Below are 24,750 nucleotides of genomic sequence, written 5' to 3'. Positions count from 1 at the left end.
GACGTTGATGTACCACTGGTTGTTGTTCCAGATGTTGCTGTACCACTGGTTGTTGTACCAGATGTTGTTGTACCACTGGTTGTTGTTCCAGATGTTGTTGTTGTACCACTGGTTGTTGTTCCAGACGTTGTTGTACCACTAGTTGTTGTTCCAGACGTTGTTGTTGTACCACTGGTTGTTGTTCCAGATGTGGTTGTTGTACCACTGGTTGTTGTTCCAGATGTGGTTGTACCACTGGTTGTTGTACCCGAAGTGGTAGTTGTTCCACTGGTTGTTGTTCCAGATGTGGTTGTACCACTGGTTGTTTTTCCAGACGTTGTTGTTGTTCCACTGGGCGTTGTCCCTGATGTTGTTGTTGTACCACTTGTAGTTGTGCCACTGGTTGTTGTTGTACCATTGGTTGTTGTTCCTGATGTTGTTGTTGTACCACTGGTTGTTGTTCCAGATGTTGTTGTTGTACCACTGGTTGTTGTTCCAGATGTGGTTGTACCACTGGTTGTTGTTCCAGATGTGGTTGTACCACTGGTTGTTGTTCCAGATGTTGTTGTACCACTGGTTGTTGTTCCAGATGTGGTTGTTATTCCAGATGTGGTTGTTGTACCACTGAATGTTGTGCCACTGGTTGTTGTTCCAGACGTTGTTGTTGTACCACTGGTTGTTGTTCCAGATGTTGTTGTTGTACCACTGGTTGTGGTTCCAGATGTGGTTGTACCACTGGTTGTTCCAGATGTTGCTGTACCACTGGTTGTTGTTCCAGACGTTGTTGTACCACTGGTGGTTGTTCCAGATGTGGTTGTTGTACCACTGGTTGTTGTTCCAGATGTTGTTGTACCACTGGTTGTTGTTCCAGACGTTGATGTACCACTGGTTGTTGTTCCTGATGTTGCTGTACCACTGGTTGTTGTTCCAGATGTTGTTGTACCACTGGTTGTTGTTCCAGATGTTGTTGTTGTACCACTGGTTGTTGTTCCAGACGTTGTTGTACCACTAGTTGTTGTTCCAGACGTTGTTGTTGTACCACTGGTTGTTGTTCCAGATGTGGTTGTTGTACCGCTGATTGTTGTTCCAGATGTGGTTGTACCACTGGTTGTTGTACCTGAATTGGTAGTTGTTCCACTGGTTGTTGTTCCAGATGTGGTTGTACCACTGGTTGTTGTTCCAGACGTTGTTGTTCCACTGGGCGTTGTCCCTGATGTTGTTGTTGTACCACTGGTTGTTGTTCCAGATGTGGTTGTACCACTGGTTGTTGTTCCTGATGTTGTTGTTGTACCACTGGTTGTTGTTCCAGATGTTGTTGTTGTACCACTGGTTGTTGTTCCAGATGTGGTTGTACCACTGGTTGTTGTTCCAGATGTGGTTGTACCACTGGTTGTTGTTCCAGATGTAGTTGTTGTACCACTGGTTGTTGTTCCAGATGTGGTTGTTATTCCAGATGTGGTTGTTGTTCCAGATGTGGTTGTTGTACCACTGAATGTTGTGCCACTGGTTATTGTTCCAGACGTTGTTGTTGTACCACTGGTTGTTGTTCCAGATGTGGTTGTTGTGCCACTGGTTGTTGTTCCAGATGTTGTTGTTGTACCACTGGTTGTGGTTCCAGATGTGGTTGTACCACTGGTTGTTCCAGATGTTGCTGTACCACTGGTTGTTGTTCCAGACGTTGTTGTACCACTGGTTGTTATTCCAGACGTTGTTGTACCACTAGTTGTTGTTCCAGATGTTGCTGTACCACTGGCTGTTGTTCCAGATGTCGTTGTACCCCTGGTTGTTGTTCCAGATGTTGTTGTACCACTGGTTGTTGTTCCAGACGTTGTTGTTGTACCACTGGTTGTTGTTCCAGACGTTGTTGTACCACTGGTTGTTGTTCCAGACGTTGTTGTTGTACCACTGGTTGTTGTTCCAGATGTGGTTGTTGTACCACTGGTTGTTGTTCCAGATGTTGTTGTACCACTGGTTGTTGTTCCAGATGTGGTTGTACCACTAGTTGTTGTTCCAGATGTTGCTGTACCACTGGTTGTTGTTCCAGATGTGGTTGTACCACTGGTTGTTGTTCCAGATGTTGTTGTACCACTGGTTGTTGTTCCAGACGTTGTTGTTGTACCACTGGTTGTTGTTCCAGATGTGGTTGTACCACTGGTTGTTGTTCCAGATGTTGTTGTACCACTGGTTGTTATTCCAGACGTTGTTGTACCACTAGTTGTTGTTCCAGATGTGGTTGTTGTACCACTGGTTGTTGTTCCAGATGTGGTTGTACCACTGGTTATTGTACCTGAAGTGGTAGTTGTTCCACTGGTTGTTGTTCCAGATGTGGTTGTACCACTGGTTGTTGTTCCAGACGTTGTTGTTGTTCCACTGGGCGTTGTCCCAGATGTTGTTGTTGTACCACTTGTAGTCGTGCCACTGGTTGTTGTTGTACCACTGGTTGTTGTTCCAGATGTTGCTGTACCACTGGTTGTTGTTCCAGATGTGGTTGTACCACTGGTTGTTGTTCCAGATGTGGTTGTACCACTGGTTGTTGTTCCAGATGTAGTTGTTGTTCCAGATGTCGTTGTCCCCGATGTTGTTGTTGTTCCACTGGTGGTTATCTCAGATGTGGTTGTACCACTGGTTGTTGTTCCAGATGTGGTTGTACCGCTGGTTGTTGTCCCTGATGTGGTTGTTGTACCACTGGTTGTTGTTCCAGACGTTGTTGTTGTACCACTGGTTGTTGTTCCAGACGTTGTTGTTGTACCACTGGTTGTTGTTCCAGATGTTGTTGTACCACTGGGAGTTGTTCCTGATATTTGTTCAACTTAACAGTTAATTAATAGTAACGGTATATGCACAGATACTTGTCTAACTCCTACATGAGAACATGTCCGCAACAGTTTTATCTGCTTGTGTTTTCGCATAATAGTAAGAAACTGACAACGTTTATTTTTAAAGAAGTGCAAAGGGATAATTAGGTCCACCCATGTGAAAAGGGGTATAGATGAAGGAGAATGAAATGATAAAAACACGATTTTTTAAGGTGGCGTGCTTTTGATAAGCATTTGATAGTGAGTGAGTGAGTTAAAGTGTATGGTCACATTAGCAATATTTCAGTCATATCGTGACGAGTATTTGATAGGCGACATCATGGATGAACTGGGTATTTAATATTTTAAGATCATCACCAAGCTTCTGCTTCTTCACTACTGCATCGCGTAACCAAATCGAGTTGAAATCACCGTCTCTTTCAAAACTGTTTGCAGCTAGGCAGTCACTTTATACTGCTGTACAGTAGAAGTAATAACAGATGACAGTAGAATAACAGTCATGATAGTAGAGCCTATTTGGGTGAACCATTATTGCAGAGCTATATTTGAAGTGGTACTGGCAAATGCAGGCAGACACATACAATCTCAAGCTAGACTGTAACAAATTGACAAAGTGGGTACTTCATTTACAATATGATAGAAACATAACTCTGTGAAGAAAGCTGTTTTCAGTTCAAAAAGCACTAAGATCGAAGAAAATAAAGATCAATCATAAAAATACTTCCGACAACTTTCTACGTTTTCCTCATTTTGTAAATTATTGTGTACCAAAAAGGCATATATCTTAAGTCTCCTTTTCAAAATCACCGAGATCTAGTTAGTTATGATGTACATAAGAATAAACGGTTGGTAACGGTCTCAAGGTCCTAACGAGCATGTTTATTTTATCATGTTTCCTTTTATTGGTGAAAGATTCATGAAATCTGGAACTTACCTGTTGTTTCCTCGCCACAATAACTGATGCCACCATCGTTTATGGCAGTTTTCAATGTGGCAGAGTCCACTTTTGGCGCAAAAAGCACAATGATGAATGAGGTCGCCTGGTTGATTGTTATGGGTTTTGAAGTCTACAAAAATAAAAAGATTTTTTTATAGACAAGAAGATATTTTTTCCATATCAAGAGTGGTGAAGAAATAGGTTGAGCGTGAACTGAGTTATCTTGAGTTAGCGATGAGGCAGGGTCTGGATTAAATTTAACGACTGATCAGTTACATAAATGTGTATAAATGTGGATATGTCCAACTTTTCTCAATCAAAATAGTTAAGGAAACCCTAAACAAACATTTCGCATTACTCACATCTAATTCACCAAGTCCTCTTGCAATCAGTAGTTGTTCCAGAGATTCGGAATATACAATTGTTAACTCTTTGGATGGATCAGCATTCTTGACAGTGACCATTACACGCGTGGCAGTAGTGATGTCGACAGTGAAGGGAACAAGTGCACCACCAACTGCAATGGATTGAAATTTGTATATCGTTAAACCGTTCCCGAGGATGTGTATCCATATTAATATAAAATACATTCGTTTGTTACTACTGGTTGTATTTTCTATATTAGTATTCGCCCTTGTGAAGTAAATATAAATATTGGGACCCGAACTAGTTTAGAACAATCCATGCAACACGGATTTATACTGGTGACAAATGGTTGTATCGGTTACATGCCCTAAATTTACTTGAGCTAAATAGAAATATATTTGTATCTATAACACCCATTATCGATCTACTCCAGTTCTAGGCATAACCGCCATTTAATGCAAAACCGATAGCGATCACATATTATATATTTCTCAATTTAATCCATCGTGTTATTTAAGTCATTATTGCATGTATCCTCCTTCAAAACATTTGTACATTTATCCATCGATGGAACTATTATTAATCCTCTCACCATATATTTATCCTCAGCCATTATCCCATATATCCCCACATCAAACATTATCATGTACGTCTTGCGTCAAAAGAAGTTTACCTGTTTCAGTGATCGTGAATGTCCCAGGGGTTCCATCAGCCACCAGAGAAAATTCATTTTTCATTTCCTCTGTCACATCCAAAGTGACGCTTTTTGGTGGTGACGACTGAAAAAGTAGACACATTTTAGGCGAAATATTCCGCTTTAAAACCATATTCTATTGTATAAGGTCTTCTGAATTAGGTGGTAGAACAGAGTAGCATCACTTTCTTGCTTTTCTAAATACCTATAAGGCTGTCCACATTTATCACATAGATTCACATTTGTAACTCCCAACATTTTAAGAAGCAGCGTAACAACTGTTTAAGTAAATGCTGAAATTTCTGAAATTAGTGTTAGTTGAAATGCAAGTACTTCAAATGTGACATACAAAATGAGAACACTGTAACATGAAGCTATATATAACCGACTATTCTGCTTTAGTTGCCTGGAAATTAAGTAACCTGACTCTTACGATGATTCTCCCCTCATACGATTGTGGTTGGAATACGATTTTAAAAGGCAAGTAAACGTATAGTCTCTATTATGGGTATTTTAATACCTAATCAATTGAGAAAAACGGAAATAGAAAAACAGACGATAAAAAAGACAAAATATATAATTCCGCCACGGCATTCCCACCACTGAACTTGAACGGAATCCCGGTGTCTGGCGCGCTGTGCAATTCCAACGATCGAGACGGTGCCCAGTCTGCCTGCTTCTACCTCAGATTTTTAAATCGCGTTACGGCCTTTTCCTACCCAGGATTACCGTGTTCTGACGTTCTTTCATTTCTTACTCTCTCAGAAATTGACCATGTTTCTCGGGAAGTTTATTTTCGGAAAATAATTGCATTTATATTTATTCAGTTTACTTGCCCCAGATTCGGTACATTTCATTGTGGTGTTGTGCCAACCTTTCAAAAGCAAATCTACTAATGACAATGAATATACACCTGAAAACCCTTGCTATTTGGGGCACGAAATTTGAAAATCAGTGCACCTGTCACAAATCCATTGCATAGAAACCAAAACATGGTGTGAAAAGAGTAATACCTTGTCGATAAAATGGGACAACAATCGTAACATTTAAAAAAAGTTGTATTCATAATATTGGTGGAAATTTCATTGCGTGTATATTATGTTTTAATTGGTCGTGAGAGGTGTGTTGCATACGCAACGTGTACATGCTTTACGCGTCAGATCCGATGGCAAACATCACATCTTAGCTAAGGACAACTGTTATCAAAATATATTTTTTCAATTACATTCGCTTTAAACTGTTTCGCCAGGCGTACAAACTGAACCCTTGGTGCAATAAAACAAAGGCAATTGTTTCCCTATAATTTGTGGTTATTGTTACCCAACAGTTGCAGAGACTAGTACGTACACGTGTGTCTTGAACTGTAAACACCCTTGCAGTTCCAGTGAAACCGAGGTTCACATCACCGATTATTTCATTGGATTTAGTGGGTATGGTCACAAGTGAGGTGTCTTCACTTTCTTGCACTTTTGAATCTTGGATAGTCTCATGTCTGCAGGTGCCTGGAAATATAATGAATATACCAATATAGACCAGCATTGATTGCTGTTTTTGTCTCTATGGCAACGAATTATTTTTAAATCTATAATTAGCTCATCTAAAGACTAGTCGTACATTTCACCACCCTCAACTCCAAAACACGACTTACTTCTATCCATACACACAGGGTGAGAATGGATAATGAGACAATAGAATAATAACTGTCAATAAAGTAGGATACGTATATAAGTAAATGTCTGCTATTATGAAACAAATTCCAATCCCACATCAGTGGACGTCGGCGTTACCATTCAGGTTAATCGATAAAGACTGTATTACTAATTGAACATTAAAAGATTACTAGTCATGATACCGTACCTGTGGTTGCCGAGGTAGTGGTTGACACAGTGGTAGAGCCTGAAAATATACAGTTAGAGATTACAATGAGCGAAAAACGTGTCAGCTACCAGGTGAGGAAATCGATCCAAGTGAAGTTCATACATGTTTGTTTCCAATGTTCGATACTATACATATTGAATTATCAGCCGAAAGACGGTTACACATGCAAATTGCAAGATGGACTACTTTGGTTCCGACTATTTCAACCAATATTGAAACTGTTGCTTTCGATACACATTGTTAACTCAGTTTCAGCATATCCCAGGTGCTGTTCAAATGTAGAACACAGGAAGCGACCCACTCATGTCTTTTGCGAGATCAATCTTGTAATGTTTGATTGACCCAAAACTTGACGGCTACTTTCGATGTTGACGTGGACGTTACGATATGATGATTCACACCGACGTTACAGGCCCGTTTTATTTGTGGATGGGTACTCAGCACACATATAGGTTCGTCAATTTGTCAAGGTCCGGTTGGCCTCCCCGGTAAAAGAACTATGCACAACATATTCTTAGTATCACCAGTGGCTAAAAAGTGGCAATATCAGTAAAAGAACAAAGAAAACTTTGGTGAGATTGATGATTTCATCAGCAGTTTTGCAGCACTTCTGTTCAGATTTGAAGACTTGTAAAGGTTGATATACTTAAAAACAATATGTGTCTTACTAAAAGATGGAGAAAGAGGTGTAGAGCCGCTCAATGACGGGAACACACTTTCTGAGTCACTCGGGGAAAGTGGAAAGGTTCCTTTGCGCTTGGTTGATGGTTCAGTTGTTGCTGTGCCGCTGGTTGATGGTTCAGATGTTGCTATGCCGCTGGTTGATGGTACAAATGTTGCTATGCCGCTGGTTGATGGTTCAGATGTTGCTGTGCCGCTGGTTGATGGTACAATTGTTGCTGTGCCGCTGGTTGATGGTACAAATGTTGCTGTGCCACTGGTTGATGGTACAAATGTTGCTATGCCGCTGGTTGATGGTACAAATGTTGCTGTGCCACTGGTTGATGGTACAAATGTTGCTGTGCCGCTGGTTGATGGTACAAATGTTGCTGTGCCACTGGTTGATGGTACAAATGTTGCCGTGCCACTGGTTGATGGTACAAATGTTGCTATGCCGCTGGTTGATGGTTCAGATGTTGCTGTGCCGCTGGTTGATGGTGCAAATGTTGCTATTCCACTGGTTGATGGTACAAATGTTGCTGTGCCACTGGTTGAAGGTACTGTTGGAGCTGTTTATGGGAAGTATTCCTTTGACATTTTGGCGAAGCGTTAGGTTATTTAAATAAGTTGAGATGCCCGGCAAGAAACTAATTCCGAATCTCAAATCGATACGCGTATCACCTGGCGATCCGTGACTCCCGCTATTATTATTGATGTTTCCAGATAGTCAATCAAACGATTAGTAGTAGTGGTAGTAGTAGAGCTGCAGCAGCAGCAGCAGCAGCAGCAGCAGTAGTAGTAGTAGTAGTAGTAGTAGTAGTAGTAGTAGTAGTAGTAGTAGTAGTAGTAGTGGTAGTAATTGTAGTAGTGGCAGTACCAGGGCAGCAGCAGTAGTACTAACTTATAATACCATCCGCAACTTTTTAGTGTAATTTAGCTTCGGTATCAACTTTCTAAACGCCCTGGAACTGTCTTCAAATGGAATAATTCATTGTGCAGAGTTGCCATGACAGGATCTGCGAGGGTTCGAAATTCCGACTTCGCCAATATAATGACCCTTGCTTTGTCAGCACCATACCCGTGCTCTTAGGTAAACCTCTGAGGTCTGCATCACTTTGGACTTGCCTTCTACATTAGCTAGACCGGCCCAAGTGGTCCGGGATTCGATCCCCATTCACGTCACACCAAAAGACGTTAAAATATTATACTTGTGTTACCCTGCCTGGCGCTCAGCAGTAATTAAGGATTTAAAACAAGGAGTGGTCGGCTCGAAGTCATTGTACTGTATCTGAGTGGCGTATTCTTGTTAAACTGCTGTATGGTATTTCAGTGGGCTATCACTATAAAGTCGGCATGATTCCGGACTAGCACAAGCAGCCACACACACAAACTGGAATACTTTTCAATGAAGAAAAAACCCAAAGTCACACAAATGTGTTTCTGAGTGTATCAACTTTGAATAATCTGTAGCTATCATTAAAATTATTAACTTATTGTATTTTTGTTCCTAATCACTCTTGCAAAAGCATGACTGTTTCGGACTAAATTACTTTCGTCGATGTGCAAGTAAGCCTTGCCATGATCTTAGGAATTATCTTCGTTAATTTCACATCACTCTTGTGATTGGTTGGAGTACCTACTACTCCCTGATAGATCAATGTGTAATACTATGTATTCTTGGACCTACTTGTTGTTGTTCCACTGGTTGTTGTTCCACTGGTTGTTGTACCGCTGGTTGTTGTTCCACTAGTAGAGGCTGAAACATAAACGAAACATGCAGTTAAAGCACCATAATACATGGCTGTATGTTTCATGTTTGCTGTTGCTATTGGATAATGTATTTAATTTCGATGACGAGCAACAAAACACTTAGACATGTCTAAGTGCGTTTTGTTAAAGAATGAGTAGATGGGAAGAAATCTAACAACCAGACATTGGAAATTGAACCTGCCGCTTTAGTGACAAGTCAACGCAATCATCAGTTTATCACTATCACACTTTTATTTTTTGCTATACAATTAGTTAAAACAATCATATTTCCTTCGGGGGGATTCAAGCAAAGGTATCGGTTATACAGTATCAATGAAAGACGATAGATGTTCAGAATAAACACACCTGGAGGAGAAAATGTTCTTTGTTTTTTAACTGACATGTACCCCTTTACTTTGTTCAGCAGATGTACAACTCAGGGACTAAGTGTGACACTGATATACTCAGCGTATATTTGAAATGTTATTTATTGCTTGAACATGTTGTCATATAAGTTGTATATGATTGTTTAATATCTACTGGTAAATAACATGAACAACAATCTCCCAACGATATTCTAAAATGACAGCATTGGCAGCTTCATTATGCCTTAATTTATAGTACCACTAGTTGTTGTGCCTGATGTGGTAGCACCACTTGTTGTAGTACCACTGGTTGTTGTTGCTGTTCCAGAAGTAGTAGTGCCACTTGTTGTTGTGCCTGATGTGGTAGTGCCACTTGTTGCAGTACCACTGGTTGATGTTGTTCCACTGGTTCTTGTTCCAGATGTTGTACTTCCTGATGTGGTAGTGCCACTGGTTGTTGTTGTTCCAGATGTTGTGGTACCACTGATTGATGTGGTTCCACTTGTTGTTGTTGTTCCAGATGTGGTGGTACCACTCGTTGCTGTTGTTCCACTGGTTGTTGTTCCAGATGTGGTAGTGCCACTCGTTGTTGTTCCAGATGTGGTAGTGCCACTGGCTGTTGTTCCAGAAGTGGTAGTGCCACTGGTTGATGTTGTTCCACTGGTTGTTGTTCCAGATGTGGTAGAACCACTCGTTGTTGTTCCAGATGTGGTAGTGCCACTGGTTGTTGTTGTTCCTGATGCGGTTGTACCACTGGTTGATGTTGTTCCACTGGTTGTTGTTCCAGATGTGGTAGTACCACTTGTTGTTCCAGATGTGGTAGTGCCACTGGCTGTTGTTGTCCCTGATGTGGTAGTGCCACTGGTTGTTGTTCCAGATGTGGTAGTGCCACTGGTTCTTGTTCCTGATGTGGTAGTGCCACTGGTTGTTGTTCCAGATGTGGTAGTGCCACTGGTTGATGTTGTTCCACTGGTTGTTGTTCCTGATGTGGTAGTGCCACTGGTTGTTGTTGTTCCAGATGTTGTTGTACCACTGATTGATGTGGTTCCACTTGTTGTGGTTGTTGTTCCAGATGTTGTAATGCCACTGGTTGATGTAGTTCCACTGGTTGTTGTTCCAGATGTGGTACTGCCACTGGTTGTTGTTCCAGATGTGGTAGTACCACTTGTTGTTGTTCCAGATGTGGTAGTGCCACTGGTTGTTGTTGTTCCTGATGTGGTTGTACTAGTGGTAGTTCCACTGGTTAATGTAGTTCCACTGGTTGTTGTTCCGGATGTGGTGGTACCACTCGTTGCTGTTCCTGATGTGGTAGTGCCACTGGTTGTTGTTCCAGATATGGTAGTGCCACTGACTGATGTTGTTCCACTGGTTGTTGTTCCAGATGTGGTAGTGCCACTGGTTGTTGTTCCTGATGTGGTAGAGCCACTGGTTGTTGCTGTTCCTGATGTGGTTGTACCACTGGATGATGTTGTTCCACTGGTTGTTGTTCCAGATGTGGTAGTACCACTCGTTGTTGTTCCAGATGTGGTAGTGCCACTGGCTGTTGTTGTCCCTGATGTGATTGTACCACTGGTTGATGTTGTTCCACTGGTTGTTGTTCCTGATGTGGTAGTACCACTCGTTGCTGTTCCAGATGTGGTAGTGCCACTGGTTGTTCCTGATGTGGTTGTGCCACTGGTTGTTGTTCCAGATGTGGTAGTGCCACTGGTTGTTGTTCCTGATGTGGTAGTAGCACTCGTTGTTGTTCCAGATGTGGTGGTGCCACTGGTTGTTGTTGTTCCTGGTGCGCTTGTACCAATGGTTGATGTTGTTCCACTGGTTGTTGTTCCAGATGTGGTAGTGCCACTGGTTGATGTTGTTCCACTGGTTGTTGTTCCAGATGTGGTGGTACCACTGGTTGTTGTTCCTGATGTGGTAGTGCCACTGGTTGTTGTTGTTCCTGATGTGATGGTACCACTGGTTGATGTTGTTCCACTGGTTGTTGTTCCAGATGTGGTAGTACCACTAGTTGTTGTTCCAGATGTGGTAGTGCCACTGGTTGTTGTTGTTCCTGATGTGGTTGTACTAGTGGTAGTTCCACTGGTTGATGTAGTTCCACTGGTTGTTGTTCCAGATGTGGTAGTGCCACTGGTTGATGTTGTTCCTGATGTGATGGTACCACTGGTTGATGTTGTTCCACTGGTTGTTGTTCCAGATGTGGTAGTACCACTAGTTGTTGTTCCAGATGTGGTAGTGCCACTGGTTGTTGTTGTTCCTGATGTGGTTGTACTAGTGGTAGTTCCACTGGTTGATGTAGTTCCACTGGTTGTTGTTCCTGATGTGGTAGTGCCACTGGTTGTTGTTCCAGATGTGGTAGTGCCACTGGTTGTTGTTCCTGATGTGGTAGTGCCACTGGTTGTTGTTCCTGATGTGATTGTGCCACTGGTTGTTGTTCCAGATATGGTAGTGCCACTGGTTGTTGTTCCTGATGTGGTAGTAGCACTCGTTGTTGTTCCAGATGTGGTAGTGCCACTCGTTGTTGTTGTTCCTGATGTGGTTGTGCCACTGGTTGATGTTGTTCCACTGGTTGTTGTTCCAGATGTGGTAGTACCACTGGTTGTTGTTCCAGATGTGGTAGTGCCACTGGTTGTTGATGTTCCTGGTGTGGTTGTACCACTGGTTGATGTTGTTCCCCTGGTTGTTGTTCCAGATGTGGTAGTACCACTTGTTGTTGTTCCTGATGTTGTAGTGCCACTGGTTGTTGTTGTCCCTGATGTGGTTGTACCAATGGTTGATGTTGTTCCACTGGTTGTTGTTCCAGATGTGGTAGTGCCACTGGTTGTTGTTCCAGATGTGGTGGTACCACTGGTTGTTGTTCCTGATGTTGTAGTGCCACTGATTGTTGTTGTTCCTGATGTGATGGTACCACTGGTTGATGTTGTTCCACTGGTTGTTGTTCCAGATGTGGTAGTACCACTTGTTGTTGTTCCAGATGTGGTAGTGCCACTGGTTGTTGTTGTTCCTGATGTGGTTGTACCAGTGGTAGTTCCACTGGTTGATGTAGTTCCACTGGTTGTTGTTCCAGATATGGTAGTGCCACTGGTTGTTGTTCCAGATGTGGTAGTGCCACTGGTTGTTGTTCCAGATGTGGTAGTGCCACTGGTTGTTGTTCCTGATGTGGTTGTGCCACTGGTTGTTGTTCCAGATGTTGTAGTGCCACTGGTTGTTGTTCCTGATGTGGTAGTAGCACTCGTTGTTGTTCCAGATGTGGTAGTGCCACTGGTTGTTGTTGTTCCTGATGTGGTTGTGCCACTGGTTGATGTTGTTCCACTGGTTGTTGTTCCAGATGTGGTAGTGCCACTTGTTGTTGTTGTTCCAGATGTGGTGGTACCACTTGTTGATGTTGTTCCACTGGTTGTTGTTCCAGATGTTGTAGTACCACTGGTTGTTGTTCCAGATGTGGTAGTGCCACTGGTTGTTGATGTTCCTGGTGTGGTTGTACCACTGGTTGATGTTGTTCCCCTGGTTGTTGTTCCAGATGTGGTAGTACCACTTGTTGTTGTTCCAGATGTTTTAGTGCCACTGGTTGTTGTTGTCCCTGATGTGGTTGTACCAATGGTTGATGTTGTTCCACTGGTTGTTGTTCCAGATGTGGTAGTGCCACTGGTTGATGTTGTTCCACTGGTTGTTGTTCCAGATGTGGTAGTGCCACTTGTTGTTGTTGTTCCAGATGTGGTGGTACCACTTGTTGATGTTGTTCCACTGGTTGTTGTTCCAGATGTGGAAGTACCACTGGTTGTTGTTCCAGATGTGGTAGTGCCACTGGTTGTTGATGTTCCTGGTGTGGTTGTACCACTGGTTGATGTTGTTCCCCTGGTTGTTGTTCCAGATGTGGTAGTACCACTTGTTGTTGTTCCAGATGTTGTAGTGCCACTGGTTGTTGTTGTCCCTGATGTGGTTGTACCAATGGTTGATGTTGTTCCACTGGTTGTTGTTCCAGATGTGGTAGTGCCACTGGTTGATGTTGTTCCACTGGTTGTTGTTCCAGATGTTGTAGTGCCACTGGTTGTTGTTGTCCCTGATGTGGTTGTACCAATGGTTGATGTTGTTCCACTGGTTGTTGTTCCTGATGTGGTAGTGCCACTTGTTGTTGTTGTTCCAGATGTGGTGGTACCACTTGTTGATGTTGTTCCACTGGTTGTTGTTCCAGATGTGGTAGTACCACTGGTTGTTGTTCCAGATGTGGTAGTGCCACTGGTTGATGTTGTTCCGCCGGTTGTTGTTCCTGATGTGTTAGTACCACTGGTTGTTGTTCCAGATGTGGTAGTGCCACTGGTTGTTGTTGTTCCAGATGTGGTAGTGCCACTGGTTGATGTTGTTCCACTGGTTGTTGTTCCAGATGTGGTAGTACCACTCGTTGTTGTTCCAGATGTTTTAGTGCCACTGGCTGTTGTTGTCCCTGATGTGGTTGTACCAATGGTTGATGTTGTTCCACTGGTTGTTGTTCCAGATGTGGAAGTACCACTGGTTGTTGTTCCTGATGTGGTAGTGCCACTGATTGTTGTTGTTCCTGATGTGATGGTACCACTGGTTGATGTTGTTCCACTTGTTGTTTTTCCAGATGTGGTAGTACCACTCGTTGTTGTTCCAGATGTGGTAGTGCCACTGGTTGTTGTTGTTCCTGATGTAGTTGTACTAGTGGTAGTTCCACTGGTTGATGTAGTTCCACTGGTTGTTGTTCCAGATGTGGTAGTGCCACTGGTTGTTGTTCCTGATGTGGTTGTGCCACTGGTTGTTGTTCCTGATGTGGTAGTGCCACTGGTTGTTGTTCCTGATGTGGTAGTGCCACTCGTTGTTGTTGTTCCTGATGTGGTTGTGCCACTGGTTGATGTTGTTCCACTGGTTGTTGTTCCAGATGTGGTAGTACCACTGGTTGTTGTTCCAGATGTGGTAGTGCCACTGGTTGTTGATGTTCCTGGTGTGGTTGTACCACTGGTTGATGTTGTTCCACTGGTTGTTGTTCCAGATGTGGTAGTACCACTGGCTGTTGTTCCAGATATGGTAGTGCCACTGGTTGTTGTTCCTGATGTGGTAGTAGCACTCGTTGTTGTTCCAGATGTGGTTGTGCCACTCGTTGTTGTTGTTCCTGATGTGGTTGTGCCACTGGTTGATGTTGTTCCACTGGTTGTTGTTCCAGATGTGGTAGTACCACTGGTTGTTGTTGTCCCTGATGTGGTTGTACCAATGGTTGATGTTGTTCCACTGGTTGTTGTTCCAGATGTGGTAGTGCCACTGGTTGATGTTGTTCCCCTGGTTGTTGTTCCAGATGTGGTAGTACCACTGGTTGTTGTTCCAGATGTTGTAGTGCCACTGGCTGTTGTTGTCCCTGATGTGGTTGTACCAATGGTTGATGTTGTTCCACTGGTTGTTGTTCCAGATGTGGTAGTGCCACTGGTTGATGTTGTTCCACTGGTTGTTGTTCCAGATGTGGTGGTACCACTAGTTGTTGTTCCTGATGTTGTACTTCCACTGATTGTTGTTGTTCCTGATGTGATGGTACCACTGGTTGATGCTGTTCCACTGGTTGTTGTTCCAGATGTGGTAGTACCACTCGTTGTTGTTCCAGATGTGGTAGTGCCACTGGTTGTTGTTGTTCCTGATGTGGTTGTACCAGTGGTAGTTCCACTGGTTGATGTAGTTCCACTGGTTGTTGTTCCAGATATGGTAGTGCCACTGGTTGTTGTTCCAGATGTGGTAGTGCCACTGGTTGTTGTTCCAGATGTGATAGTGCCACTGGTTGTTGTTCCTGATGTGGTTGTGCCACTGGTTGTTGTTCCAGATGTGGTAGTGCCACTGGTTGTTGTTCCTGATGTGGTAGTAGCACTCGTTGTTGTTCCAGATGTGGTAGTGCCACTGGTTGTTGTTGTTCCTGATATGGTTGTGCCACTGGTTGATGTTGTTCCACTGGTTGTTGTTCCAGATGTCGTAGTGCCACTGGTTGTTGATGTTTCTGATGTGGTTGTTCCACTGGTTGATGTTGTTCCACTGGTTGTTGTTCCAGATGTGGTAGTGCCACTTGTTGTTGTTGTTCCAGATGTGGTGGTACCACTGGTTGATGTTGTTCCACTGGTTGTTGTTCCAGATGTGGTAGTACCACTAGTTGTTGTTCCAGATGTGGTAGTGCCACTGGTTGTTGTTGTTCCTGATGTGGTTGTACTAGTGGTAGTTCCACTGGTTGATGTAGTTCCACTGGTTGTTGTTCCTGATGTGGTAGTGCCACTGGTTGTTGTTCCAGATGTGGTAGTGCCACTGGTTGTTGTTCCTGATGTGGTAGTGCCACTGGTTGATGTTGTTCCACTGGTTGTTGTTCCAGATGTGGTAGTACCACTCGTTGTTGTTCCAGATGTGGTAGTGCCACTGGTTGATGTTGTTCCGCCGGTTGTTGTTCCTGATGTGTTAGTACCACTGGTTGTTGTTCCAGATGTGGTAGTGCCACTGGTTGTTGTTGTTTCAGATGTGGTAGTGCCACTGGTTGATGTTGTTCCACTGGTTGTTGTTCCAGATGTGGTAGTACCACTCGTTGTTGTTCCAGATGTGGTAGTACCACTGGTTGTTGTTCCTGATGTAGTAGTGCCACTGATTGTTGTTGTTCCTGATGTGATGGTACCACTGGTTGATGTTGTTCCACTGGTTGTTGTTCCAGATGTGGTAGTACCACTCGTTGTTGTTCCAGATGTGGTAGTGCCACTGGTTGTTGTTGTTCCTGATGTGATGGTACCACTGGTTGATGTAGTTCCACTGGTTGTTGTTCCAGATGTGGTAGTGCCACTGGTTGTTGTTCCTGATGTGGTTGTGCCACTGGTTGTTGTTCCTGATGTGGTAGGGCCACTGGTTGTTGTTCCTGATGTGGTAGTGCCACTCGTTGTTGTTGTTCCTGATGTGGTTGTGCCACTGGTTGATGTTGTTCCACTGGTTGTTGTTCCAGATGTGGTAGTACCACTGGTTGTTGTTCCAGATGTGGTAGTGCCACTGGTTGTTGATGTTCCTGATGTTGTTGTACCACTGGTTGATGTTGTCACACTGGTCGTTGTTCGAGACGTTGTAGTGCCACTTGTTGTTTGTCCAGACGTTGTAGTACCACTCGTTGTAGTACCACTGGTTGATGTTGTTCCACTGGTTGTTGTTCCAGACGTTGTACTGCCACTGGTTGTTGTTCCAGATGTTGTAGTACCACTGGTTGTTGTTCCAGACGTTGTAGTACCACTCGTTGTAGTACCACTGGTTGATGTTGTTCCACTGGTTGTTGTTCCAGACGTTGTACTGCCACTGGTTGTTGTTCCAGATGTTGTAGTACCACTGGTTGTTGTTCCAGACGTTGTAGTACCACTCGTTATAGTGCCACTCGTTGATGTTGATCCACTGGTTGATGTTCCAGATGTGGTAGTGCCACTGGTTGTTGTTGTACCAGATTCAGTTGTACCACTGATTGATGTTGTTCCACTTGTTGTTGTTTCAGATGTGATAGTACCACTGGTTGATGTTCCAGATGTGGTAGTGCCACTGGTTGTTGTTGTACCAGATGTAGTTGTACCACTGATTGATGTTGTTCCACTGGTTGTTGTTCCAGAGGTTATTGTTCCACTAGTTGTTGTTGTTCCAGAAGTGGTTGTGCCACTTGTTTCTGTGCCTGATATAGTAGTGCCGCTGGTTGATGTTGTTCCAGTGGTCGTTGTTCCAGACGGTGTAGTACCTGATGTGGTCATGCCACTTGTTGTAGTGCCTGATGTTGTAGTTCCACTAGTTGTTGATCTTGAAATTGTAGTGCCACTGGTTGTCGTCTCAGATTGAGCTGTTATGTTAACATTTTAATATCGTTTTAAAATACATTTTTAGGGGAATATCTTCCGTGGAATTGGTAAATTTAGTATTTGTATTTTACGCCATCGGTGACGATATACTGGTACTGTTAAACTAGTTAACATGGTTTCTTAAATCATTTATCCTCGATTTTCACCCACTTCTTACAAGGCTTTTTATGACGATTGTACCACATCACGCCTAGTGTAAGATATGTCGACGATGTGGTAAAATTGATCAGACGCGATGTTTGCGGTTCATGCATAGTAGGTATGTTCCCTGACAAGAAACGACGTGATACATGGCATACGACGCTTTTCTCTCAAATCAACCATCGTGCACCGGTACAATGGCACACAACACATCGGGTCTCGGCTTTAATTGTCATCCATGCTGGGATCTATAGGAAAACTATAAGCTATAATATCAGAAATCTTGTTATTATAATAATGATGATGTCTTAACGATGTCTATAGGCGATTGATGTTTTTTGCATTTGTTTCCCGGCATGATCCACGTGACCTTCGCATGACATCCTAATGATATCCCACCCTGAAATATCAAAACACCCTTACTTGTCTCGGTCTTCACACATGCCTTCACGCCGACTTGGGCGAATGTGAATTCTTTGTTTGCAATGGCAAGGAGCTCCGTTGTACCATCTGGACTCGCCTAGAATCAATTATCAATATGATTAGCTATTAAATAATACATTCAGCACTACAAATGATCCTAATTCGTTTGTTTAATCTATTACAGCTCCACGATTTGTTTCTTTTGTCATTTACTAAAATCATGTTAATACTCAAACTTAACATTTTTTCCAATAAGGAAATATACTCCTATATGAGTGGCGATGTATTGTAGAGGTACAAACAACCAAGAAAGATGACAGATGTGTGAGTCAAAATATGAACGTTAAATATGACTTGATCAATAATGGGTCATGGCCCTACGATTGGTCAAACATTTCGTCACAATTTGAGAGAGACTTGTCCAACCCTCATGCGGCGCCAGGCCCAGTTTGGTTTACATAGCAGTTGGGCTTTGACGTCGCCGTAGACGTCACCCGATTATTGCGCAGACGTACTCTATTGGGGAAAGGTAAAGGCCTATTGCTAGTCGTTGCATTCTGGTGATGTTTTGCATCTGGAGGTAGTCAGTTACGGACGTGCGCGGTGCATGGAAGAAATCACATGATTCACGTGCAATGTTTAGGGTGTTTGGGGGCGTTTTGGTTCTATATCTGGCAGTCATTTTCAAAAGCCGACCTTTTTTCTGAAGATCGATCATAACATTTCATGATGCTCTACTTGTTTTGGAGTTTTACAGGGTAGGATAGCTGCGTGCACCAAAATACCCAGGGCGTGAAAGATGAAGAAGAAAGATATATATGCCCCTGCTCTGCCAAATAGATCACGTGACATTAATATATAACATGCGTATGTACCCACTCTGTAATGAATTTGAAATTAAACTGGGTAAGTATATTGCAAAATATGATTGAGAAATGAGTAAGAGTATAGGGGAAAGTGAGAAAGCGAGTTGGGTTACTAGCCTTTTTGTTTAGCAATATACATGCCATGTGTTGTCATTGTCTTAAAACTCACTCTTGGCACGGATCATATATTTGTATGTAGTGTGCCCATAATACTAACCTTCAATGGGAGAACGGCGTCTGACACTTCTACCAATGAGTAAATCTTGTCCCCAGGATTTAAATTTGATATGACGAGTGGAGAGCTTCCAGTTGGAAGAACAACCGTGAACGTGTCACTGAAAGTCATAGTGTTCGGTGTGTCTCCTCCAGTGGTTGCTGTGAAAGGAAATGTAAAGTATTTTAGTTGATGATGATTGATAGTGAAACATTATCGTGTCATGCCTATGTTTGACATTTGTGGGTTGCACATATCTAAAGTATGAATGTCACATCAGTCGTGGTGATTGATTCTTTCAAGGGAAGACGAGGCAGTGGAAAGAAATAATATGTTCCTTAATACTAGTATGTTATGCCTTGTATCATGCCAGTTACTGACGATCTGATCTCTTATACTCATCCAACCAACATTATTGTTATCATTATTTTAAAGATAATAATTGCAGCAAATAGGGTTTAGGTGAGCATGGCACAGTCAGGCTGATTAAGCTCACATCAGCTCAGGATCCTCGTCTCCTCTACAGCAGAGAGACAATTATTATTATTAGGGCTCCAAGCCGAAAGGCTGTAGAGCCCTCTTGCAATCGTTCGATTTATTGTTATTATTATTATTATTATTATTATTATTATTATTATTATTATTATTAATATCATTATAATTGTTATTATTTATTATTATTTTTTATTATTCCGCCGATTTTTGTACCAGACCTAGCAAAATAACCACTGGCTCGATTTTGTTCAAATTCTGTGTGTGTATGGCGTCTGGATTTTGTTTTTGATAAAAAAAAAATTACCGAAATTTTACTTTAACGATCATATCTTGTTAGCTTGTTGACAGAAACTATTGCAAGTTTACATGAAGTTAGTGTATCATATGCATCTTTTTTTCTGTCCTTGGGTGCATGGAAAAAGTAACAACACTTGGCGGTAATATTTGATTCATATTTGGGACACCCCTGGAACACGCCAGTTTCGTAGCGGCGATGTCCTGCAAACGGTGACTATCTTTTGACAGAGTTGGTACAAACAAACCCTTTGACGATTCGAACATGTTCGATGTCGTAAATGGGTTTAGAACAGACTTAGCACACGCCAGTTTCGTAGCGGCGATACCCTGCAAGTTGTGCCTACATGTGACGGATTTGGTACAAGGAAACCCTTTGAGGATTCGAACCTGGACGTTTGTGCACTGTGTAACTTGGAGCCCGCCATTGATGCTTTGCAGGTGTATATTATTATTTTTTATATTATTATTATTATTATTATCATCATCATTATTATTATCATCATCATCATCATCATCATCATCCGTTTTAGAAACACATTACCTGTGACTGAAACCTTGTTACCAGCTGGTTCCTCTTCAATAAACAGAGGCCCAGTAACTTGATCCCCATCTTTTACAGTCTGCAAAATGATATCAATACATTTACTTGGTACAAATAGGCTGTTCGTCACAAATATATATTAAATGCAGTAATTATTGCTGCTGCACGGCAGCTTGTAGAAAATAAAGTCTTTGCCTGGCACGCCTGTGGTTGACAGCAGGGACAAATATCCTCGTAGTTGGGGCATAATGAATGTGTGGTGACATGACATAACTTCGTTAAAGATTATAACGGGGAAAAATAGTGACACGGCACGATAGCTCACCTTGATATTTAGTCAATAGTCTTAAATGTCAACGAACGTTTATTGACGTTCAAATATGCTCTGCATTAATAGCACATTTCTGCATAATGGCATCAACTCATTTCAAAGGAGTAGATTTTTTAGAGGCAAAACGGGAATTTAAAGCAAATGTCAAAACGGAAATATGTGTAAAGTCCTGCATAAGGTAATGAATGTTGTACATTTTCTACATTTTTAATAAAAATGACTACTTAATGACCAATTAGGTATTTTTGTCAATAGGGCTGTCGTGGCGGTCCTATGTGAGCGAAAGCCATGGGTTGACCCCCATTACTAACAAACATACTAAATTTCAAGACACGTGAAAACAACGGAGATATGGCCATGTTGAAAATCGGGTTGGAACCTGTAAAAAAATCCGGGTTTCATTATTCTGTGGAACAAGGATGTGACGTTTCAGTTTATAGGGCCAGTTGTTTCTAGGGAGATGTTTACAGTGCAAAGGCATTCTTAAGATAAATTCGTTAAATGTAATACATCGCAAAAAAACGGAACGTATGATTTGAGCCCTACTACTAACAAAACACGAACGACAGTTCATTTCATTTTCAATAAAAATGGTTGACTGATGGGAATAAATAGTATGTACCAGCCATAGCAGCCACAATGAAAATCAGACTCCAACCTCTTAAACTCATTTGGGTGTCATCATTTGTGGGAACAAGTACGAGAAGGTTCAGCTTTACTGGTCCAGGGAATTATGAGGACAAGATGTCGGACGATTACTGACGATGCACAACGGATGGCGGGAAAATAGTCCATATTCAAACTCATTTGACTTTCAACATTTAACAACAACAACAAAAATAATACGAATGTACTTCTCCGTAAGAATTGTCTTGACTTCATGGCTAACACTCTTTTTGTATTAGTTAAAGTTAACTTGTGAGAAGGTGATATGGCTATTATACTTGAAAGAGGGCTGAAAGAGTTTTTACGTTAATATTAACTGCTGTCATTATATGTTCAGTGTTAATTAACTTCAGACATATTTTTCGCGAAGATCAAATCTAAATAAAAAAATGTATAAAATTACTTAAACCCAATCAGTTAATTAGCTAGCAGCTATCATAATCGTCATTCAATTAGGGGCTTATTAAATGTTATGTTCTTTGAGTGCATGGTTATCAAGACACTGGAGATGATTGTGCTCAATGTAACATAATTGTTTTTACATACAAGCAAACTGTCAACTGCGAAAAACATCGGAGGTGTTGCTCCACCAGCAGGATTTTCGATAGTCATTATCTGCCCTTGGATTTCTGCCCGAACAAGGGCCCTTGTGTTTGTTGTGTCAGTAAGAGGAGTAGCAATGAGATATTCCGTACTCTCATTGTCGGTATCCTCACACAACTTTCCTGAAATGAAGGAACATGAGACGATGAGTGACTGAATGAGTTTTTAACGTAGTTGTGAAGTGTCTGTTAGATCACAGTGTGTCGACTAAACAAAGGACGATGTCCAAAGAGACATATGGTAGGTGTTTACAACTATTTGAAACTCATTTACTTATTGAAAAAGGGATTCGAACCCACGATCATGGCATAGTATTGACAATAATATCTGCTTAATATGACTAAAGGCAACAACTTCACATCATTTACCCCCTGATTGAAAATAGTTTCAGTACCAGTGAACTGAATGACGAGAGTTTACTCGACACATATGAAGAGGTGCAATCAAGAAACCTTAACATAGATTTACATCACATTACAAGGAATTCGGTTCACAGTTTACGACAGTAGGCTTAAAGTAAATGTGGTAAGTGCCGCTCCATCCTCACACTATGGCAGTTAACATACATATTTACTCACCAGTAGTTCCACTAGTTGTGGTTGTTCCACTGGTTGTGGTTGTTCCACTGGTTGTTGTTCCACTGGTTGTTGTTCCACTTGTTGTTGTTCCGCTGGTTGTTGTTCCACTGGTTGTTGTTCCTTAACAATAAATAGTTTCAAATGTTAAGATTTACAATTCGCACAAAATGTTTTCTTCATTTACACATTCGCAAAATGACATACGAACATACAAGGGAAACACAGTTATTACAAAAACAAAAAACGTTCTATATTCACCTGTTGTTAAATGTTCGCATATCTCGATCTTTTCAACATCTGTGTTCTTAGGCACAATAATACTTGTAACCTCTTTATTTATAGGCACCTGAAATGAAAAAGGATTCAACTATTGAATTTGAATTCATTCATCTTCATTTAGTAGGGGAAACAATCTCACGCATAAACCTGGTCAAACAGTAGCTTTAAACAAAGCAGCTAAATGCAATCTTCTATAAATGTTAACGTTACTCATGAAATTCTGTCATGTGATGTAAGTAGAAAAAACATGTGTGTTCATATTTTCTGCGGACGATTACTCACCTTGTAGCTGTTTGTCCCGGGGAGTTGAACTCCATCAATCTTTTCAAATACATCAGGCCTGTTTACTCCCTCTGGTGCTTTAACATCTACAGCTGTACCCTCTGTTATGTCAATAACAGTTACAAAGAACGGATTACCATTCCTTGTACCAGAAACAGTTGTTGTTGTATCTACAGGGCTCCCATTAACTGTGAAACCAGATGGAGATTCGTCTGTTAGCAGAAGAATCACCTTGGTTGTGGGTTTGACGTTAAATGGTGCCTGAAAGTTAAAATCGAAACGTTGTACAATCAATTAATGGTATTAAACAGAGACATATCAGACGAAATATGATACAACAACTACAGAACCATCTAAAATGAAACATGCGCAATGCTCACTCTAGAGATGTGCAAAAATCTATTTAAATTTGGAGCCCATCTCAGAATGCGGCTTAAGCCATATATATACATACATACCCTGATCTAATAATATCAATTCAACCACAAGGAATATTCAAACTTCTTTAAAATCTCGCTGAACAAACATGTCAAGAAAATTTTATCTTCAAGAAACACGTTGCTTCACGATAGAAAGGATAACAAAAAAATGTTCAAGTCACAATATAAATATTTTCATTACAATCTTCTACAGTTCATCATGAAAGGTAAAATACATATGTTGTTACCGATTAAGGTAAAATTATTCATATTCTATCCCAAATTTACATACCGGACATGTGAGTTGTGATAACTCTATGCCTAATCACCTACAATCACTTATCCACAGTTTTAACAATCCCGTTCTAATAAAAATAATAATGATAATTATGCTTCTTGACTACGACTACACATTTCAGGCTCTCATAAAGTTTTGAACTCTCCATATAGTGCTATTCAAGACTGAACATACATATTTATTAGTAGATCTTAATTGATTGAGATAACCACACAACTAATTATCATATTTACACTTCTCATACTATAAAAGCATAATGTAGGTTCTTTTCGGTATCCTACCATCATGTATCTCTACTAATTTTAGCCAATACATACATTCTAAACAGACCATTTACCTAAAAAGCGTAATGACCACGTTCGCCATCTGCAATAACATTTTGAATCTGAGGTCCAACATCTAAAACTGTCTTACATGCCATTAAATCTACTTATTCTATCTTGTCATATCTGTATAAACACCAAACTTCAAGAACCACGTAACAGAATTGGTTGTATTCGTGTATCAAATAAAAAGAAATTTAAAAACCAAGCAAGTCGACTAGGTCAAGTTTGCTCAAGTTGATAGTTACTTCCATTAGAGCTTACTTGCCTCTTGCAACTAACGTTTCAAATGCATTTGTTGATCTTTAATGTACTAGAGAATATAATTCCTAAATATATTTAGAGATAACATGTCCTTCCCTTTAGAAACCACACCTCTTTTGCTGATAAGCATCCACCTCTGTTAAAAACAACAATATTTGTCTTTTCTAAATTGACTGTTAGACCCCACATAATTGCCTGTGATTCAAGAAGTTGTTACTGTAATCCTGATATTGCATCAGATACCAGAATGGCATCATCAACAAACACAAATAGCAAGATTTCGAACATGTCCATGTACAACTGCACTTCAGATTCGTGCTTTTAACATATTTTCCTATAAACTATCTGAATACGGGCCATCCTCAAACTTAGTACAATTCACAGATTCAAATGCTTTTCTAAAATCAACGACGGCAATATAAAGTTTAAGTTTCAGGCT

The 24,750-nt window shown here is 41.3% G+C and overlaps 2 protein-coding genes across 2 annotated transcripts in view; both read right to left on the bottom strand.

Annotated features, from left to right (window-relative positions):
* Nucleotides 1–24,750, bottom strand: part of LOC139470044 (mucin-3B-like) — a 191,389-nt gene that overhangs the window by 50,627 nt on the left and 116,012 nt on the right. The window contains exons 184-196 of the mRNA XM_071252333.1: nucleotides 23,008–23,268; nucleotides 22,705–22,792; nucleotides 22,447–22,566; nucleotides 21,812–21,990; nucleotides 20,269–20,347; nucleotides 18,939–19,096; nucleotides 17,856–17,952; nucleotides 9,018–9,086; nucleotides 6,650–6,688; nucleotides 6,140–6,294; nucleotides 4,772–4,877; nucleotides 4,095–4,249; nucleotides 3,730–3,862 (exon numbers count right to left, since the gene is read on the bottom strand). Coding sequence (XP_071108434.1) covers nucleotides 3,730–3,862; nucleotides 4,095–4,249; nucleotides 4,772–4,877; nucleotides 6,140–6,294; nucleotides 6,650–6,688; nucleotides 9,018–9,086; nucleotides 17,856–17,952; nucleotides 18,939–19,096; nucleotides 20,269–20,347; nucleotides 21,812–21,990; nucleotides 22,447–22,566; nucleotides 22,705–22,792; nucleotides 23,008–23,268 — 1,639 coding nt within the window. The remainder of the gene's footprint in view (nucleotides 1–3,729; nucleotides 3,863–4,094; nucleotides 4,250–4,771; nucleotides 4,878–6,139; nucleotides 6,295–6,649; nucleotides 6,689–9,017; nucleotides 9,087–17,855; nucleotides 17,953–18,938; nucleotides 19,097–20,268; nucleotides 20,348–21,811; nucleotides 21,991–22,446; nucleotides 22,567–22,704; nucleotides 22,793–23,007; nucleotides 23,269–24,750) is intronic.
* On the bottom strand, nucleotides 9,690–17,297 carry LOC139470404 (mucin-19-like). The gene has a single exon (XM_071252819.1). The coding sequence runs from the start codon at nucleotides 17,184–17,186 to the stop codon at nucleotides 9,690–9,692; it is 7,497 nt and encodes a 2,498-aa protein (XP_071108920.1). The 5' UTR covers nucleotides 17,187–17,297.

This window comes from Haliotis cracherodii, unplaced genomic scaffold (assembly GCF_022045235.1).
Source record: "Haliotis cracherodii isolate W230 unplaced genomic scaffold, xgHalCrac1.p SCAF_20, whole genome shotgun sequence".
In the NCBI taxonomy this organism is placed as follows: Eukaryota; Metazoa; Mollusca; class Gastropoda; order Lepetellida; family Haliotidae; genus Haliotis; species Haliotis cracherodii.
The sequence above is the reverse complement of the archived record's forward strand: the minus strand, read 5'-3'. Positions and strand labels throughout refer to the sequence as shown.